Raw genomic sequence first — 20570 nt, 5'->3', positions numbered from 1 at the left:
TCTGGTTCTGGGAAGCTCTGGGGAGGTCACCATGGCTGGAGGACAGGATTGCTCCACACGTGTGGGTGGGAGCAGTTTCATCACGGGGCGATCCCTTCTGGGAGGCTTGAGGGTCCTTGTTGCTCGGAGGTATTTCCAGCCTTTGTCATAAAGATGCTTATCGATAGGGCTGTGGTTCCTGGAATCCAAGGCGACTGCACAAGAAAAAGTTACAAGAGGCAAAAGGAGTCAGAAAGGAAGAGTTGGTTATGTCAGTGACAAGGGCCTCCTTCAACCCCAAACCAAAGCTTCATTCTGCGTTTCTCAGTGGTTTCCCTTTCTAACCAGCACCTTCCGCTGTTAGGCTGCTGTCCTGCTGTCTCGTGGATGGACCAGGCCAGCATTCGCTGACCTGGCCCCTTCCCCAGATTTCATTCTTCTCCTCCTTCTCTTCTCTCACCCAAATCTAGTGAGACTCCTCCCAACCTTCAAAGCTGAACTGGAACATATAAATCCAACCTATTAAACCTGCTTTCATTTACCTCCTACTTTTCCTACTATTCTCTACCTGCTGGGGATTGAACTCAGGGTCGTATACATGCAAAGCAAGCCCTCTACCAACTGAGCTATACCCCCAGCCCTCTGTTCTTAATTATATGTTGTATATTGCTCACTGTTTTTCAGATTTTATTATTGTGTAGATAACTACTTAAAGCTCTTTCAGAACAAGTAGTTATTTTTCTATAGCCTTCAAACCATACAGCACAGTGTGAATACATAGTAAATATTCAATAAATATTTGTTATCAATTAGCTTCTCTACTGTTTGCAGGAAAGGTAGGTAGATAACTGCTTATTTCTCTTTTCTTTCTTTTTCCCTGGAAGTAGTAGGAAGCCCATATTTGAACTGGAACTGAATTTGGGAAGCTCCATTTCAGGCAGAAAAAAATGCTGTCTTCTACCCTAAGGAAACAAGTTATACAACATAAATATCGCCTGCTGAAAGCAATGGCAGTAGATAACTATCAGTTTAAGAGGGGTTTGGGAAAAGGCAAAGCAGGCAACCATGTGTGATTAAAAGATAGCCTTATAGTGTTTCCACGGTGAGTTCTCCTGGAATTGCCAACAGTGTCTCCTTCAATTAAAAGGGTTAGAAGTCATCTAGAGGGGCTGGGGATATGGCTCAAGCGGTAGCGCACTCGCCTGGCATGCGTGCGGCCCGGGATCGATCCTCAGCACCACATACCAACAAAGATGTTGTGTCCGCCGAGAACTAAAAAATAAATATTAAAAATTCTCTCTCTCTCTCTCTTTCTCTCTCTAAAAAAAAAAAAAAAAAAAAAAAGAAGTCCTCTAGAGGTAGAACAAGAGCAAAAAATTAGGTGTTGGGGGCACAGCTCAGTGGTTAGGGTGTGTTCTTGGGTTCAATCCCCAGCACCAAAAAGAACGGGAAGCAGCCTGCTCTGGTAGCCCTTAGTGCCATTCACCAGGTCAACTGGGCAAATGGCCAGGAGTTGAGAGGCAGTCTCATAACTTGCTTTGATCAAAGAACGAGTGAGGATTCTGTCCTTCTAGAAGCTGAATGGGGTCTGCTGTGTCTGTTTCCTGCTCCGCTGATCCTGGAAGCTGGAATTCCCCATGATTCTGAAGTCCTGAGAGTCTGTAGTCCACAATCACCTGAGGATTTGTATGACTGATGAACTTTTGTTTATGACAAACAGTGTTTTCCATGTATAAACCAGTTTTAGGGTTCTATTTCAGTACAGTCTAGTCCAGGGGTTGGCAGACTACAACCTGTAGGCCAGGTGCTTCCTGGTGAAGTTCTGCACACGGCCACCCACATATGTTTAAATATTATCTATGCCACTTTCAAACTGCAACCGGGTTGAGACCTTGAAGCGTAGATCATATACCCTACAAGTCTGAAATTTTCAGTGTTACTCTTTAAGAAAAAATTCACTGTCCTCTGACCTAATGTGTCCTACCATAGAACTGGAGGTCTTAGGCAATTTCCCTTTTTCGGCTACATTCTGTCTTGTACACAACACAAAAGCTTCTGGTTTATAGTGTCTAGCTTTTTGGATGACACCAGGGGTCCCTGTGCCGCGGTATTCACATCTGGTACAGTCCCTCCCACACTGGATCGGGCTAAACAGGGTTATACTGCAGGACCTCTATGGAAGTGATGTGAACCTGGGTCATGAAAGACATCAGAGCTTCCCTCTTACTTTGTCTGAGCGTACTCACTCAGGGAGGAAGTTGGCCCCCATGCCCACATGGAAAGATACTAGGCCTCCTGCGATCAGCCCCCAAGCCTACAACTTTCTTTAGGTCCTCAGTAAATAGTCTACCATCAAGAACGAGGAACGGTGGCACACACCTGTAGTCCCAGCACTTGTGGAGCTGAGGTGGGAGGATTTGAGCTTAGGAGGTCCAGGCCAGCCTGGGCAAGATAGTGAGACTACAATTTAAAAATTCAGTGCTGACTGTATAGTTTAGGTCTATGTGAGATGAAGGTGATACCAAAGGCCCCCAAAAGAGTGAATGAAGGCTTCAAAACAAACTAAGTTTCTGGGTTTTATTTTATATATATATTTAGTTGGACACAATATCTTTTATTTATTTTTATGTGGTGCTAGGATCGAACCTGGGGCCTCGCACATGCTAGGTGAGTGCTCTACCCTTGACCCACAACCCCAGCCCCGGGTTTTTATATTCTTGATGAGCCCCTGTGGCTCTGCTGTGGACGGGAGGTCAGTGTGTGCTGAGAATGTGCTGACTAATCCCTGCTGGACAGTGAAACTGCATTAGCTCAGAGTCACAGTTACCTTAGATGGTGAATCTGTAAGTCTGAAAACTGGAGCCAAGACCCTTCATGACACTGCCTTTAGGATCACACCGTAGAGTATCTGCAAGAGGTCTCTTGTCCCGCAAGGTGCAGGTGTAGATTCCTTCTGTGTGACTGCTTACTGAGCTTATTAAACGGGTGGTCATAAATGTGGGCTTGTCTAATAAACTTCAAAATAGTAATGGAGGGAAGTAACAGAAGTAATAGAAAAATTTCCATAGGAAAGGGAGTGGGAATGCTGCAGATATTTGTTAAGAGAGCACAAGTATGTATAGCGGGCGTGCTAAAGGTAAGAGGCTGTCTCTTTTTAGGAGAGAAGAGGAGCTGCAAGCACTTGCTGGCTCTCTTGTCATGTGTAGGCTACCAAAGCACAAGCAAGAGTAATCATTTCTGAGCTTATCCTCAGTGCAGGAGCCTGGGACACCTAGACTGGTCTGGGTTGTGTTTCTTCAGGGAGGATCGTGGCACCAAATCTTTACAAGGTGTTATTTTATTAAAGCGCTAATACTTTGCTGTGGTACCAGCATTTCAAAGAAGAAAATCTGATACAATATTCCTAATGGTATAATTTAGAACTCCTGAGGGGGAAATTAAGCAGATATTTTTAGTCAAGGTGTCACTATTTTTGTTCCACAAATCCCATTATGTTGGAAACAGCATACCTCTAATAAGACGTTTCTTATAGAATGAAGTGCACTCTTTTCCATAGTTGGTAAAGTTCAATCTTAATTGAGTTCTTTCTGAATTTCATTAAGGTCATGGTTTTCAAAGAATTTCTGGGGGCATAGCTCAGTGATAGTGTGCTTAGTGTGTACAAGGTCCTGGGCTCAATCTTCAGGAAGAAAAAAGTTTGTGGATTACCCTTCCTATTCCATGGCCATGCCAAGTTGCAGAGAAAATTGAACTAGCAGTGTCTTCTTCCTCCAGGACACATGGCTGCTGTTTTTGGCTCATCCCACTAAGACCTGGCAGTTTCATGCACACAGTGTTGTAAGATTTGTTCTACATGTGTTCCAGGTACTCCAATTCTGTTTCACAGGTGCTGAGGCTAGAAGCTTCACGTTTTCCCTCAACATCTGTTCCATCCTATTTTTATGACATTATAAGAGTGTTTTTTGTTTTTTGTTTTTATGGGCAAAAGTTTAAAATAGACATTTCTCCAAATAAGATGGAAGAATGGCCAATAAGCAAGCTGCTCAATATCATTTATCATCTGAGGAAGGGAAATCAAAATCACAAGATCCACTTTATACCCAGTAGGTAGGCTGTAATAAAAAAGACCTACTTACAAATAGGCGGAGAAAATGGAACCCTCAGATGCTGCTGGTGGGAATGTAAATTAGTGCCACCAATTTGGTAAAATCAGGCAGTTTCTTTGCAGTGCTGGGCATCAAACCCAGGTCTCCTGTATGCTAGGCAAGCACTCCACCATTAAGCCACATCCCCACCCCCTTCTCAAACCATTAAAAACAGTTAACATATGACCTAATATTTACATCCTTAGATATATATTCCTAAAGGAACTAAAAACAGGTACATAGCTAAAAAGAAACAACCTAAAAGTCCATCAACTGATGGATAATATTATTCAACAATAAAAAAGCAATTAAGTATTGATACATGGTACAACATGGAAACTTTCTGCTAGTCAAAAAAGACCAGATACTGAAAGTCTCCATTTATATAAAACTTTAAAAAAGGTAAATCTATAGAAACAATATAAATTAGTGGTTGCCTAGGGCTGGAAGAGAGGAAAGAGAATAACTGCTAGTGGGTGTGGGTTGTCTTCCTGGGGAGGATAATATAATGGTTGCAGAAGTGTGACTATACTAAAAACCATTAGATCATATACTTTAAATAGGGGAGTGGTATGTGACTATTTCAGTAAAGCTAATATTTAAAAAATAAGTTTTCATCCATGAAAATAATTACGAATACAAACTAGGGCCTAGTCAAGAATGAGCCCGTGTTTACACACAGGTTTCTCTTTTTAAAATCAATGTCATAAATTATGTGAAATCTTCAATTTTACCCATTTCCACACAGCTATATGATAGTGAAAATAAATCAGCATAACAACACTAGCACTGCAAGCTGTGACCTTTCAAAGTTAGAAACACTTTGGAAACCCTAGAAATCTCATCCTTGGTTTTGGATAATTTATATTGAGGGCTCCAATTTATATTGAACCCAACTGAGGTTCCAGTTATACCTTTGGCTCACGGGTAAAAACAGAGTTATCACAATTATTATGTTTTGATTTCACATTCAGCAGTACTCCTAGGACGGGACCAGCGCGGCAGGCGCGGGCTGTGCTCCCGCCAGCTCCTGCGCTCTGGGCGAGGCGCTGACACTCAGTGGCCCAGGACCCGGGACCGACCCCGCCACACCCGCTTCACCCTGCGGACCTAAGGGTAGGGTGGGGGATGAGGTTGGGGGATCCTAGCGGCAATGTTCTGACTGCAGGGCACCCACGGCCAACTTCCCCGCCAGGTCACAGCAGCAGCGGCGACTGTGACCTTGCGCCCTCCGGTGCGCGCACGTGGGCCGAGGACCGAGGCGCCGGGCACCAACGCGGCCACTTTCCGCTGCACTGTTCAAACTGCAGCACTGGAAATGAATTCTCGGTTCCCGCCGCAAATTACCACGGCGCACAACCGCACAAGGACCACGGACGTTCTCAGTGAAGCCGGGACGTGCCGCGGCCTCCCAAGTACACGCCCCATCTCCTCTCCGCTCCTCCCTACCCTCCCCGCTCCCAGCTCAGCTCCGCCCGGACCCGACCCATGCCCCGCCCAAGGCTGCGCGGCGGGCGAGAAGCCGGGCGAGCGACTGCATCCGGGTGCTTTGTGGGGCGGGGATGGGGCGTGGTTTGTGGCGTCAGGGGAGGGGCGAGCAGCCTACTCGAGGACTGGGACGCCCTGACGGAGCTACGGGGGGCGTGACCGGAGCCCTTCCACGCCCCATGAAGATTCCATGTCGGCGAAGAGGGGCGTTTCTCTTTTCAAACTCGCTTTGGAGGGAGGCGCTCCAGTTTATAACCTTTATTATTTATTCTGCTCTCGTTTTTTCTTCCCCGATTCCTGAGAGAGCCCTGCGCGCCTCCTCGCTTCCGGTCCTCCCCCCCTCGTTCTCGAGCAGGTGGTGCAATCCGCCGGCGCGCAGCCGCAGAGGGCGCGGGGCGGTGCCGGTGCGGGCGGGTGACGCAGCGGCCGTCGCTGCCATTTTAAGTTGTTTGTTCTTGCTGCTCTCCTCAAACGCGACTCTGCGCCGGACCGGGAGGCGCTAGACGCTGCTGCCGCTCCCGCAGCCACCGGTGGGGACGAGGCTCTGCTGCCGCGGACGCGCACCCGCCTTCCGGCGCCCGCTCTCGGGTCCGCTCGGCCTCTCCGGAGCCGCCAGCGACTGTGGGGGGACGGACTTGCGATCCGATGCTCGAACTGAAATAACTTTGCGGGGCTCGCTTCGCGGACAGACCTTAGCGCAGGGCTCCCCTCTCCTCCTCCCGCCGCCCTCCCTTCGCCGCCGGCGCGCCGAGCAGACTATGGGTCCCAGGCGGGGGCCGAGCGGCGGCAGCAGCGCGGGCGGCCGGGCCTCCGAGCGCTGCGCAGCGGGCATGGAGGGGCGCAGCTGGCTGGTGGTGTTCTCTTGACATGGCTCCCGCCCGCGCCGCGAGCAGCGCCCCCGCCGCCGCCGCCGCCTCCGCCGCCGCCGCCGCTCCGCCCGCAGGCTGCGGCTAGAGGCCGCGCCCGCCCCGCCGGCCGAGCCCCTGCCGCGGGCACGGTCGCCCGCCCGCCCGAGACCGCCCGCGACCCGCCCTGCCACGCACACCCCGCCAACATGGTCTGCTGAGCGCGAAGGCGGCCCGACCGGGAGCTCGATTTTCTTGGGGGGTGGGGGGTGGGCCTAGTTCACAAAGTCACTGCTATTAACACGATTATCTTCTTTTCTTCCCACTGACCCTCCCCACTTACCCTCTCCCGCCTACTCTACCCGGGCGGGAGTTGTTTCCACGATGAAATGAGTGAGAACCCGAGTGCTCCTGTGTCTCCCGTGGTGCGAGTGAGTCGCTGCCGCTGAAGGCAAGGGCGGGGGCGGGACCTGGGGGGTGGACGGCAGGTGGTCCCCGGGCGCCGCCTGGGATTTGGGAGAGCCCGCCACCTTGGCCTCAGCCATGCTCTCGAGAAGATAAGTCGCACTCCCCCATCCCGAACGGGGCGCACGCTCAGGGAGGCTCCCTGGGGGATGTAGGACTCGGGCGCAGGGCTGAGCGCGTTGGGGTCCCGGGCATCGACCAGGTCTGACCGCAGAGCCGGAGCAGCTGCTGTCCTGCAGTACACCCCTTTTCCCTCTGCCATCATGGTTCTCCTTGGCAGCAGCACTAGCAGCCGCCTGAGGGTGAAAATGTGGGTGATGGGGAAGTTGGTAATGACTCCGCTGTTTTTTCTCATGGCTCCTTTGGGCAACAGCTGTCCGCCCCCGGTGTACACTGTAGTTGATTGCAGGGAAACTCTGTACCTCTCCCCTTCTTTCTCTACTGATTTTGCACTTTTCTCTTTGCTCACCACCAAGTGTAATCAATAACAAGCACTGACGATACATAGCAATAGTGAAATCTGAAATAACTAAGAACTAATTAGGTACTACAGCCATGGATCTGGCTGGGTAAAATCCAATTGGATATTTCAGTTTCATTCACCTACCCTGTTTTGGTGTTTTGTTTTTGTTTTTTTTTTGTTTTGTTTTTTTGGTATTTGAAAAACAAGGATCACACTTTCTCCCTCCCCATTCCTTTTCTTAATCCCTTTTCTAAAGGGGGAAAATTCGAATGGGTTTCAAGGATTGGACTGGTGTCAGCTGTGTTTTACTGCACACCTAAATCCTGATAATAGGCTTTTCATTTCCCCTTAAAGCCTTTATTTTAGCAGTGAAGCCAAATGTGTTTTCCAGAAAGTTAGTTCAAATACTTTCTCCTCTTTCTTTCCTTATTCCCCTTCCTTTTTCCCATCAATCCCCAAACATTATTGTCCAGACATGACTGGACAGCAGCTTTTGTTTCTTGACCCTGTAATATGACAGTCTGCTAATATTGCCAGAAGGTGCAGTTTTGGGGTTACAGTCGTGATTTTAGCTATTCAATCATATTAGCAGGAAAAAATGACTTGTTTCTGTTGTACTTGAGTCTTAAGAAAAAGTGCCCATAGTTTAGTGACAATTTCCAAAGGCTTTAGTACCACCTGTATTTCAAAATGGGGGACCCAAACTCCCGGAAGAAACAAGCGCTGAACAGACTTCGTGCTCAGCTTAGAAAGAAAAAAGAATCTCTAGCTGACCAGTTTGACTTCAAGATGTATATTGCCTTTGTGTTCAAGGAGAAGGTAATTTAAAGTTCTTAATGTGAATTAGCACAAGTGATTATTGTAAGTGTATATTAGTTGTTACTCTTAAATAATTTATGAATATCAGTTCAAAGAGTGGTTGGAGAAAATTATTTTGTATGCTTTGTTTTTTACCCTTATGGCTGTTTCTGCTATTGGAGCAGTTGTGGTAAAATTATCAATGGAAGGGCCTGAAGTATTAATTGGTTTGGATATGCTTAATTCTAAAGCTTAGTAGTATCCACTTAGTTGACACAGACTGTGTAACATTGTAAAAAGCAACACAGGGAACTTTATAACTAAATTTATCTAATGTAAAATAGGATGTTTGAAAGTGTTAAGTTGGAATCAATGTTCATATTCTAAAGTTAGCCTGTTTCTTTATTCATGGTTCATTTAATGAGTTAGAATATATAGAATTTAATTTTAGAATTAGCTAAATATTGAAAATGGTCAGTTTGTGTTTTAAAGTGTTTATTTTTTAAATTCAAAATGACATGAAGTTTAATTTTTTTTGTCTTATTTGATTAGTTTCACAGCTAAATAGTAAATGATGAGGTTTAGCTGGTCAAGGTGAAAGTGATGAAAGCACAATTTTTTTTTTGGCACCTTAAAGAACAGTTTCTTAAATTATCAACAAAGCTATTTGAGAGATTAGGTTATGAATGTAAAGAAGTGCTGCTTTGATTTCTTTTTTTTTCTCACTTTAAATGATGAACTAGTTTCAAATCAGAAAAGCATTTGTGTGGCATTGAGTATTTGGAAGTTTTATGAATTGTTACTGTACTCTTAACTCTGAAAGCTATTGGTATTTAAGAACACAATTACTGGAGTGTTAAATAGCATTGCAAAGTGGTTTCAAAGTAATTTGCTTTGAAGTACTAAGAACTTATTTCCTCTTGTGCTTTTTATTTTTAACAAGTGGACTGCAGAATTCAAAAGACCAGATATTAGTTGGAGATGCTATACGTAGCTTCTCTAAATCCAAGTGGTGAAACTAGATCTTTGAATCATCTGTTTTAATTTTTGTGAAGATATGCTTATATTCTATGAATAGATGTTCATACAATTGCCTTGAATAGTTCATGACCTATACTTCAATAGTGAAGAACTTTATAAACTAGTTGGTGATGAGCACTTGATCTTGACTAACATTGAAACATAATTTGGTGTACATTTTCTTCTTCAAATATTGATTTTTGAGGTTATATACTATTCAGAAAGAATAGTAAAATTGACCCATTTAAAAAATGAAAATATTTGAATGGCTGCTTTTAAATTTAGCTGCTTATAGAATCTTAAGTGAAATTATACCAAGACATGTAATTGTTTTCTTTTTAAACTTTAGAGTTGTGTGTTTCTCATACTATTTAAAAATTACTAAACTAAGTACTTGTTATGAATACCATAATACTAAAAAAATGAGAAGCAAAGCTGAAAATAAAGATACTTAACATTATGAGCTGGGTGTTTAAAGACTGTACTCCCCATGGGTTAATACCTTTTTTTTTTCTTTTAGAAGAAAAAATCAGCACTTTTTGAAGTGTCTGAGGTTATACCAGTCATGACAAATAATTATGAAGAAAATATCCTGAAAGGTGTGCGAGATTCCAGCTATTCCTTGGAAAGTTCCATAGAGCTTTTACAAAAGGATGTGGTACAGCTTCATGCTCCTCGTTACCAGTCTATGAGAAGGGTGAGTTCTGTTGTCAAGTTGTGACCTAGTGGGTGAGGTAAGTTTTGTGAGTTAAACTTGCATTTTTCCCCCCTGAAAATGGGTAGTGACTATTGTGATGGATTTCTTCTTTTTACCAAGTATGTTTTTTTAGTAAAAGTATTTCTTATAATTATGAATTATAATAAGTATAACTTATAAGCAGTTGACTGGATGTGCATGCATAAAATCAAAGGGCCAAGAGGAAAAAAGTGAAAAGAATAATACCATCTATAGGTTTACTACAATTAATTTATTCTTTCACATATAGTTTATAAGAACATATATAAAAACTATATGATAAACACTGAATATATTAATATAAAACAGCTTGACAATAGGGGAAAGGAATAAAAGTGAATAATAAGTTAACCAAACAAGACAAAGTTCAGGTAATATCAATGATGACAATCCAGCATGAGTTGAAGATGCTTTAAATCTAGTCCAAGTTGACTTCAGATAAAAGATGAATAACTGCTTATGTGGTATTATGCTGTTCAGGGTGTACACGGTTATTGAGAAGAATACTGTTTTGGGTTTCTCTTAAATAGGAAATTTAGAAGTTCTCCTGCCAACCTTCTAAACTTTGGTAATACAATGAAAGTTAATCTGGGCATACTTTAGCAAGAGATACCCACAATTAGTTGGGGTGAGGGAATGGTAGAGATTAGAGAGAACTATATTGGTCTGTAAGAGGTTCTTGGGCCTTTGAGAGTACATATACTGGCTATGATAATAGAGATGGAAACACCAGCTGTGTCAATGGAGAGTAGGAGCAGGAATGAAGAAAAGTGGTTCCCTGTCAAACCTAACAAAACAGTAGCATTTTAACTGATTAATATTAGGAGTTTCTGGGCTGGGGATGTGGCTCAAGAGATAGCACGCTCGCCTGGCATGCATGCGGCCTGGGTTTGATCCTCAGCACCACAAACAAACAAAGATGTTGTGTCCACCGAAAACTAAAATAAATAAATAAATAAATAAAATATTAAAAAAAAAAAGAAAGAAAGGAGTTTGAAGATACCTTTGTTAAATGGGTTTTATGTCATGCACTGCTGAATCTGGGACTTCATATGAGGAACATTGAACTGAATGTGTGGGCAACTGCACAAGATAAAAATTGAAATTGGGTCATGAGCTTTCTATTCAGATTGTGTAGGCCTATTACTGTTATCTCTTAAGATATAAAAAGGTATGATAAGCCTTTGTACAGTGTTTTTGTAGTCAAACTTATAATTGTTGCTTGTTACAGTTTTGTTTCTTTTAAAAGAAAAAAAATTGTTATTTTATAGGATGTAATTGGCTGTACTCAGGAGATGGATTTCATTCTTTGGCCTCGGAATGATATTGAGAAAATTGTCTGTCTCCTGTTTTCCAGATGGAAGGAATCTGATGAGCCTTTTAGGCCTGTTCAGGTATTTTATTCTAAAATTAACAAGTTAAAACTGTTGAGTAAGGTCTGACTTGAGAAATTCTTTGCGTATATACTTCCTAATAGTTTTATTTCATGAGTCCTTCCTGTTCTTTTGACTATTATGATGTAAGAGAAGGAAAGTATTTGAAGTTTTGGACCCTTTGAGATTGAGGTTATTTTGTCTAATATATCTTTGAAATTGTGGACAGAGAAAGTCTTCCTTTCCATGATACTGAGGTTTGAACACAGGCATACATTACCACTGAGTTACACCCCCTGCCCTTATTTTTTGAGACAAGGTCTCACTTTGTGGCCAAGGCTGACCTCAAATTCTCCTGCCTCAGCCCCTTGAATTTCTGGGATTATTGGCATTTGCCACCATGTCTGGACAGAGAAAATCTTTTAAGGTAGACATTTTATTTACAGAGGGAGCTGATGGATGAGCTTCAGAATATCTGACCCACATCGTGCATACTCCTAAAATGGGTTTTTAAAAAAAGTGTTCTAGAAACTGATGTGTATCTGAAACTATACAGGAGAGAAATAAGTTTAGTATTGTTTTTGGTGTTAGAAGTTGAAACAGGGCCCTATATATGTTATTCATGTATTCTACATTCCTTGCCCCCTAGTATTAGGTTTTAATTGACCTTAACATTGTGCTGACTTCTGTCATTTGGTGTATTAGACAATTTCTAATGTTAGTTCAAGACACTTATGTGTTGGTCCTACTTATATTTGTAATAATAAATTTGTAGACATAGAAAGTCTGCAAAAATGTTAATTATGATTTGTGGTAAACCAGGTGGGTACATCTCCATAATTTTCTACAGTGAGCATACTTTCACAGTTAAAGAATGGCATTTCAGGAACCATTTTAAGTATACTAACTTAATAGTGGAAGGTTTATTGTAAAAGCTGAATATTTAGGAATATGAAAATTATTTTGTCGCTTTAAAATATTTGTCTTTGTAGTGCTTTTGTGTGTGAATAGACTGTAGAAGTTGTTATACTCATCTACTTCCATGATAATATAACTATACATCTAAGATTCATTTCATAATAATTTTATAGATAGGTCATAGTTTAAATATGGTAACAAATATCATATTTAGTTGTTTTTAATAGATAGTATCTGAGTGAGATGAATATGCTAGAGAATATAAGTTGAATATAAAAAGGATGAGAATCAGAATAGAGAAGGAATGTGTGTAGTTGCAAAGCAGTGTGCCTCAATTCTAACCGCTCGTCAGAGGTGTTGGTAGGGTTTTTGTTTTTTATTCTTCCTCGAGATGTGGGCAGTTGAACCCAGGGCCTTCCTTGCACATGGTAGGCAAGCATGCAACCACCAAGCCATATTCCCAGACCAGTTTTTGTTCTTTAGTTCTTGATTTCCGATTGGAAGAAAGGAAAGTCTCCTTATTGTGCACAGTGTTTTTCGTTTTTTGTAATGCTCACAATCCAGCCTAGGGGCTTTGCATATGTAAGGCAAGTGCTCTACCTCTGAGCTGCATGCCCAGCCCATCACAGTACCTCTGAAAGATATCTAATTTATCTTTTTTGGTGGGGGGATTGGGGGTGGTATCAGGGATTGAACCCAGGAGTGCTTAATCACTGAGCCACATTCCCAGCCATTTTTACCTTTTATTTTTTGGGACAGGGTCTCACTAAGTTGAACTGCCTCAGCCTCCCAATTCACTGGGATTACAGGCAAGTGCACTGCACCTGAAGTAATGTCAAGTATCGTTATCCCTAAGTATCCTGTGGGGATTAGTTCCAGGACCCTTATTGAAATTCAGTTTCTTATATGAAACATATTATTTGCATATAATCACCTGTATATATTATATGTATATTTAATTTTAGTTGTCAGTGGACCTTTATTTTACTTATTTATATGGTGCTGAGGATCGAACCCAGTGTCTCACACATAGCTAGGCAAGTGCTCTTCCAATGAGCTACAATCCCAGCCTACCTCCTGTATATTTTAAATCATCTTTTGATTGCTTATAATACCTAATACAGTGGAAATACTATGTAAATAGTGGTTATATTTTGTTTAAGGAATAATGGACTAAGAAAAAACTGTACGTTCAGTACAGATACAGTTTTTTCCCAAATATTTTTTTATCTGGAATTGGTTGAATTTGCAGACATGGAAATTCATGAATACAGAGGGTGGGCTGTATGTGAATATCTAGAAAGGAAGGCCTTAAATATAAATACTTAGTTCTTCAGTAAATGCAAAAAGGAACAACTTTTTACACTTCAGTATTATTTACATAGATCATCAAAGGTTTCATAGTTTCTTGAATTCTCCATTTGGTCTTTTTCACTCATCATTTGTCTCTTCTTGTTGCCCAGATACATTTTGTGGAAGGATGAAGTTTTTTCTTCCTCACATTAAGATTGAAAGAATATTCTTAATGAATTTTTTTTTGGGGGGGTGGTGGTGCTGGGAATTGAACCCAGGACCCTGTGCATGTGAGGCAAGCACTCTACCAACTGAGCTATATCCCCAGCCTGGTAGAGTGTTTGCCTAGCATTCATGAAGTCCTGGTTTCCATTCCCAGTACCAAGTGAAAAAATATTGAAGGGGTTTATACACCCTCAGAAGTCCATCTGTGTGAGAAGTGGAAGTGTATTTCACACCTGGGCATCACATTTCAGTTAATGCTCCTTGACTGTCTTTGAGTAATGGGTTAGAGCCTTACAAATGAGGAAACAGAAGTTTAGAATACTTAGAAACAGTTACATAACTGCTGAGATACACAGCTGGGATAGAAAGACAGATTTTTTTTTCTTTCCTTTTTTTTTTTTTTTTTTTGTAGTGGGGATTAAACCCAGGGAAGCTTTACCACTGGGCCACATCCCCCAGCCCTTTTTATTTTTTGAGGTGTTGTCTTACTAAATTTTTTAGGGCCTTGCTTTTTTGCTGAGGCTGGGCTTGAACTTGTAATCCTAAGAGCAATTAGAGTTTGTCTCCCAAGGGTCATTGGAGTTTAAAGTACTGTGGTGTGAGCCTTGGGCCAAGTAGGTTTGCAAGTAAGATTTTTATGAAACCTCGCTTTAAGATCGTTATTAGGATTTAGTCATGTTGATGCAGAGCTTCTTTGAAGATCAAATTATATAACAGTACTGTCCAGTAGAACTTTCTACAATGAAGGAAATGTCTTTCGTCTGAGATTGTTCAAAGTAGTGGCCAGTAGCCAAATGTGGCTAATATATCTTAGTTTAAGTAGCCATGTGTGGCTGTTGGCTATATATTGGACAGCACAGGTATGTGGGAATGAGTTCAGCAAGTGTTTCAGATAGTCTTAACATTTGTAGTTACATAAACATTTGTATGGACCCTCATTGTTATACAAAATTACATATAAGAGGAAGTGAGGGGAAAGCGAAAAGAAAAACAAGAGAAATGAATTACAGTAGATGGTGTAGAGAGAGAAAATGGGAGAGGAGGGGAGGGGGGATAGTAGAGGATAGGAAGGGCAGCAGAATACAACAGACACTAGTATGGCAGTATGTAAAAACGTGGATGTGTAACCGATGTGATTCTGCAGTCTATATACGGGGTAAAAATGGGAGTTCATAACCCACTTGAATCAAGTGTGTGAAGTATGATATGTCAAGAGCTTTGTAATGTTTTGAACAACTAATAAAAAATAAATAAAAAAGTAAACATTTGTATGTTTTAACTAGGCCAAATTTGAGTTTCATCACGGTGACTATGAGAAACAGTTTCTGCATGTACTGAGCCGCAAGGACAAGACTGGAATTGTTGTCAACAATCCCAACCAGTCAATGTTTCTCTTCATTGACAGACAGCACTTGCAGGTAAGGTAATTTGAGAACAACTTTGGAACTCATGAAAGGCTTTGTTGGTTATTAAAACTGTTTTCTAAATAAGATACTTAATTGTTTTGCCATCTCAACACTGCCTTGTTTTTGAAGTTATTTTAAAAACAGGAAACAAATACTGTACTACTTACTCTAGAAGTTCCTAAATTGTGCTGTATATTAGAACTTCCTGGTGATCTATTTTGAAAGTTCTTATGCAAAGATCAATGTAGGGTATATGGTCAACAGGTGAATATTACCTAGGAACTTATTAAAATATAGACTCTCAGTCCTTACTCTACTCCTGCTTAATCAGAATCTGCATTTTCAAGTGATTCCTAACACTATTTTGAGAAGTACTGATGATGTAGGCCTTTTAAAATAAAGATCTAAAAGGATGAGGTACATTCTATATTAAAAAAATTAGTGCAAGAGAAAAAGAAAAGATAAACTTTGGCTCAAATTTTTAAGGTAGGGCACTAGAGAAGACATAATGGAGAAGGTGATGTAAGTGAAGTATGTTTTAGTACTCATTACATTGCAGACCATATGTTTATGTAAGAGAGAATGTGTGCAAACTGAAAAATACAATGTCAAATCACAGCTTGTCTCTGAGGAGCTAACAGGCTGCTTGGGAAGATTCAATATGTGCTTTTTAGCTTACAGAACATCAAGTAAGTATATGGTACAGGAGCAAATCAAAGAACTGGGAATTAAAAGGAAAGTTAATATTGGTGGACACTTTTGAGGAAGCTATACAGAAAAACATGATTGGGGAAAAAAGCATATATATATATATATATATATATATATATATATTTATGAAGTGCTGAGGATCGAACCCAGTGCCTCACACTTGCTAGGCGAGCACTCTACTGCTGAGCCACAACCCTAGCCCCTGAAGTTGACTATTTTTCCTTTTTTATTTTTATGTGTCCTTTAAATTATTTGTTGAGGAAGTGTTCTGTATAGCAGGCAGTTTTGCTAGTTTTATTCAGTTTTAAAAGTTCCTGAATTATAGTGGACTCTAAAGCACAGATTTTTCTCACAGAAGCTGTAATACTAGTATAGAGGAACCAAACTTCATTTTCATGTGAATGTATTAAGAAAAATTAGCACTATATAGCCATGACTTTGGTATGCTACTTATTATAATAAATTATTTCCTGTTAGGAATCAAGGACACATCTTTTCTATGAATTAAGCAGCTTGAATCCTGATGAAAAATTTAACTTTATAAACCAAATTTGGGTTGTAGGTAGGTGACTGTCTCATATTGCATAGAGTTTCCCAGTATAGTACTGAAAGTCTCAAGTCCTGGAAACTCTTCAGTCCCAGGAAACGGGAATGGTTGTCAACAAACTTGGTCTTTGATGCTCTTAGTCCTCTTCCTCCATTCAGATTCTGTTCTTGATCTTCATAAGCTGAACATGTGTGTGGCCACATTTGCCTGTGAGAAGAATTAACTGCAGCATTAATTTGTAAAGGAAATTGAAACGATAGTGGCCCCAAACACTTTGTGCCCAACTCTACACTAAGAGCTATACATGGATGAACTCATTTAACTCTCGATAATCCTGAGGATATTGGTATTAACTCCCTAATTGTAGCTAAGGAAATAAATCAAATAAATTGATCAAAATCATCTAGCTTGTGCATTTTTTTCATAAGTAACAAGGGTTAACCAAAGGATAATCTTGGATGGCCAGGTGATAGAAAGGTACAGGCCTAGAGTTGGAGGATTCTTTTTATTCCTTTTTGTAATTTATTTTGCAGTAGAATGCATTTTGACATAGTGCACAAATGGAGCACAACTTCTCATTCCTTGGAGTTGGTGGATTCTTAGAGCAGCCACTTGCTGGCTATGTGATTTTGGACAAATAAACTTATGTGAACATGTTCTTTTGGTTGAGCAAATAATTTTCATAAGCTTCCTGTGAGCTTCATAATTAACTGAGGGACAAGAGTGTAGCTCTGCAGTGCTCGTTAGTATACACAAGGCCCCATTTCCAATCCCTAGCACCTCAAAAGATCTACAAAATGAACTAGTCTATATACATATAATACATTCATTGACATAAATAGACTGCCTCATGAGCAAGTCAGTCTTAGATGCTTCAGTAAAAAGATGAACTTTGCAATCAGTTTTATTTAGATCCTATCTTCCAATTACTGGCCATAGTTAGCCAGTAAATGGCTTCAGCCAGTTTTAGTAGTTAGCCATAGTTACTGGCATTCTAGCACATAGTACATGTTATCCTGAAGTTAGATGATTGAGTGGTAAATACTATTAAAAAAAGAAGAGTTTGATTTAGTTGGTCACACTTAGGCTTTCCGGTCCCTAACCCCAGAGGATATGCTTAGAGCTTAACCCATGTCTAATTATCTCCCTGGCTTCAACTCCTGCTGACTCCCTATACACAAAAACATGACCAGAAGTCTGATCTGTTTCCATGAAATGCCTTTAACATTAATTTCTTTTAGCAAGCAGCCTTTGGTTGACTTAATAACTTTTTATAATTTAATTGTGCATAAGTTTTCTATGCATTTAGTTTACAATAGTCTTTACTTTTTTTTTTTTTTTTTTTTGGTGCCTTGTATGGAAAGATGATCTCCCTTACTAGATTGCTAGACTAGCTAAAATGGTAATTTATCACTTATTCTGAAGGCTTTTACTGTGCCATAGGTTCTCCCTAAATTTAACCTTCAAATAATAATTAGATACAAGTCTTACTAAAAATATTAAAAATTTTTTTCTTCCTAGACTCCAAAAAACAAAGCTACAATCTTCAAGTTATGCAGCATCTGCCTCTACCTGCCACAGGAACAGCTCACCCATTGGGCAGTTGGCACCATAGAGGATCACCTCCGTCCTTACATGCCAGAATAAAGGGCCGACCAGCAAAATGAAGAAGATCAGAGAATGCAGCAGCAATTGTTTTTCTTGTTTTCTTACCACTTTATTTTTTCAGAGTTTGAAGAAAATGGACTCATGCACAGAACACTATGCATTTTGAAACTCGTTCATCCTGGATTTTTTTTTTTTAATCATTTGTATCTCAGAACTTAAAAAAAAAAATTAGATGTCTTCTGCACGGACTGTGTGAAAGAAGATGCTTTGCATACTTGCTGCACTGCATCAGCATCTTACTAAAAATGTGAAGTGAAGGACTGTTGTACACTGACATGCTTAAATGTATCTGAAAGCACAAGGTGATACTCATTTTTTTGATGGTCTTCCCATTTGTGCTGGTTTTGCCTCTTTGACATCTGTCATCAGTATTGAGAGGGTGAGAAATGAATGTAACAGGTATAAGTAACATTGAAAAAAACTTAATAGCTTTGCTATGATCACCATTGTTCCAGAGCACTATCAGATTCATTCTAATGACCAGAAGTGGTTGTTTAAAATACAACCATGGGAAAGAAATCTTAAATGAAAAAAAGCATCTCATTATAGGCATTCTTGCCTCATTTTACTGGGCCATGTTTATGTTTCTTAGTACTCATAAATACATGTATTTTTTTCCCAGATCTCTTTCCCCAAGTTGCTGTTATAAAAGTATTCTGCTGAGTGTGGATGCATTTATATTCATTAAAGCAGATCTGGAGTCTGAAGTAGCTAAAAGCAGCTATAAAACTGAGAAATACATTCATAGCTGCAGAAACCGTGATAGGTAGAGGACTTTACTTTTGGTTTTTGTTTTGTTTTTTGGTGTTAAAGAGAAGAGATTTTAATTACAAAGAAAATTCCAATAAATTGTGCAGAAATACTGGTTTCTACACCATCCTAAAGAAAAAAGTTATGCGGGATTTTTGGAATAGGAAAACATTTTTTAAAGTTGGGATTTAAAATTGTAAAAATGACCAGAGTGTCAAAGTTCTAGTAGAACTCATTTTGTGCAATGAACATGAGGAAAGACTACTGTATAGTTTTTTTTTTTTTTTTTTTCTTTGTTTTTTTTTTTTCTTTTAAATGAAGAAAAGCTTTGCTTAAGGGTTGCATACTTTTATTGGAGTAAATCTGAATGATCCTACTCCTTTGGAGTAAAACTAGTGCTTACCATTTCCAATTGTATTTAGCTTCTGGTTGGAATTTGAAAAAAATGAAAACCTAAATAAAATAGGTGAAAGTTCCCTGACTATTCAGGTGAATACACAAAGCTTGAAGTGGTAACTTTATTATCCCAAGTCACTGAGTAGATGTTACTGACCATCTTAGGGGATTATTTTATGATCCATAACTGAACAATTAAGAAAAACCCTGGCAATTTGTAATTTCAACAAGAATACAAATCAAAGATATTTGGTTAGCTTTCAAAAGTTCATAGTCTGCTGTTACACTTGCTTCATTAAAAAAAAAAAACATTCCTAATTTCAAAGTGCATTCACATGTTCTCTGATCAGTTAAAAGTTAGAATCCATTTGAAATAACACTTTGAATTAGGTTCGTATCTTGACCTCTTAATTCTGAATAGAAACAGATGCAGAGGTCGAGTAATTTGCCCAAGCTTGCATCCTAAGAGTGAAAGATTTAAATTAGACTGTTGATCTCCAGAGCCCTAGGCCTTAATCATATGTTGGGTTACACTTGTTCAACATAGTAGGCAATTCAGCAGTCATTTTATTTTGGAATAATAAGTAATACAGAAAGTTCCTGTGTAACCAGTACTCCATTTTATCATCTTGCCATATTTGTTTTCTCTTTTGTGTATATATTTGTAATCTTTTGAGTTATTTTGGTTGTTGGTCAAGGTGTTATGCATAGTAAAATCACCAATCTCGAGAAATGTAGCATTGATATACTTTACCATCCATATTCTTGTTTTGCTGTATTTTTGATCCCCTTTATGTTACAAGGTAATTGCATTTGGTTGCCATAGCTCTGGTGTCCTTTTAGCACAGTGACTTGGCCTCCTTTGTTCATGGTCTTGGTTTTGACTTTCACATAAACTGTGGTATGTTTTGCCATTGACATAGTTTGCCCGTGGCTAGATGACAGGCCTGTGTCCTCCTCCATTCGGTATCTGGAGGCACACATCTGTCTCTTGGTGGTGTTGACTTCAGTGCTTTCCCACTTCTGGATTGTGTGCTCACTACTAGCGACCTATGTGGAGTTATGCAAATTATCCTCCTAGCACATCACCTCTGATGATTCTTGCTGCCAAACCAAGTCGATCTTATGAAGGTTCCAAGAGGTGATTTTTCTAAATCTACCCTCCCTCCATGTTTTCCATTGTTTTATTGTAAGGAGCCTCTGCCATTATTGTCCAAAGCTATGGACTCAAACTCCTAAACCCCATGCACAGTTTGTGACTGCCTCTTATTTTCTTGAATAATCCTTACTTTCAGGTTAAGATCTTGGGACATGTGTTTTCCCAGCACCAGAATCAGTTATTCT

General features: G+C 40.3%; 1 protein-coding gene and 1 non-coding gene across 3 annotated transcripts; one reads left to right on the top strand and one right to left on the bottom strand.

The window, feature by feature from the left end:
• Positions 1–6017: 6017 nt before the first annotated feature.
• C8H6orf62 (chromosome 8 C6orf62 homolog) lies at positions 6018–19332 on the top strand. 2 transcript variants are annotated; one of them, XM_021734398.3, is made up of 5 exons: positions 6018–6888; positions 9724–9900; positions 11211–11333; positions 15032–15166; positions 17934–19332. In XM_021734398.3, exons 1-5 carry the CDS (start codon positions 6847–6849, stop codon positions 18057–18059), a joined length of 603 nt encoding a protein of 200 aa, XP_021590073.1. In that variant the 5' UTR covers positions 6018–6846; the 3' UTR covers positions 18060–19332. The 2 variants fall into 2 exon arrangements, with proteins under 2 accessions (XP_021590073.1, XP_005337081.1); XM_005337024.5 differs by having other exon boundaries at positions 6019–8204.
• On the bottom strand, positions 13777–13849 carry Trnav-cac (transfer RNA valine (anticodon CAC)). The gene has a single exon. It is a non-coding gene; the product is annotated as a tRNA-Val (tRNA).
• Positions 19333–20570: the final 1238 nt, after the last annotated feature.

The sequence above is a fragment of the Ictidomys tridecemlineatus genome, chromosome 8 (assembly GCF_052094955.1).
Source record: "Ictidomys tridecemlineatus isolate mIctTri1 chromosome 8, mIctTri1.hap1, whole genome shotgun sequence".
Lineage (NCBI taxonomy): Eukaryota > Metazoa > Chordata > Mammalia > Rodentia > Sciuridae > Ictidomys > Ictidomys tridecemlineatus.
Note: the sequence above shows the minus strand (reverse complement) of the source record. Positions and strands in the feature narration are given on the sequence as shown.

Coding starts and splice junctions, on each gene's coding strand:
- C8H6orf62 (XM_005337024.5), top strand. CDS start 8,076: ATGGGGGACCCAAACTCCCGGAAGAAACAAGCGCTGAACAGACTTCGT. Junction 9,901..11,210: donor GTTACCAGTCTATGAGAAGG/GTGAGTTCTGTT, acceptor GTTATTTTATAG/GATGTAATTGGCTGTACTCA. Junction 15,167..17,933: donor TTGACAGACAGCACTTGCAG/GTAAGGTAATTT, acceptor TTTTCTTCCTAG/ACTCCAAAAAACAAAGCTAC.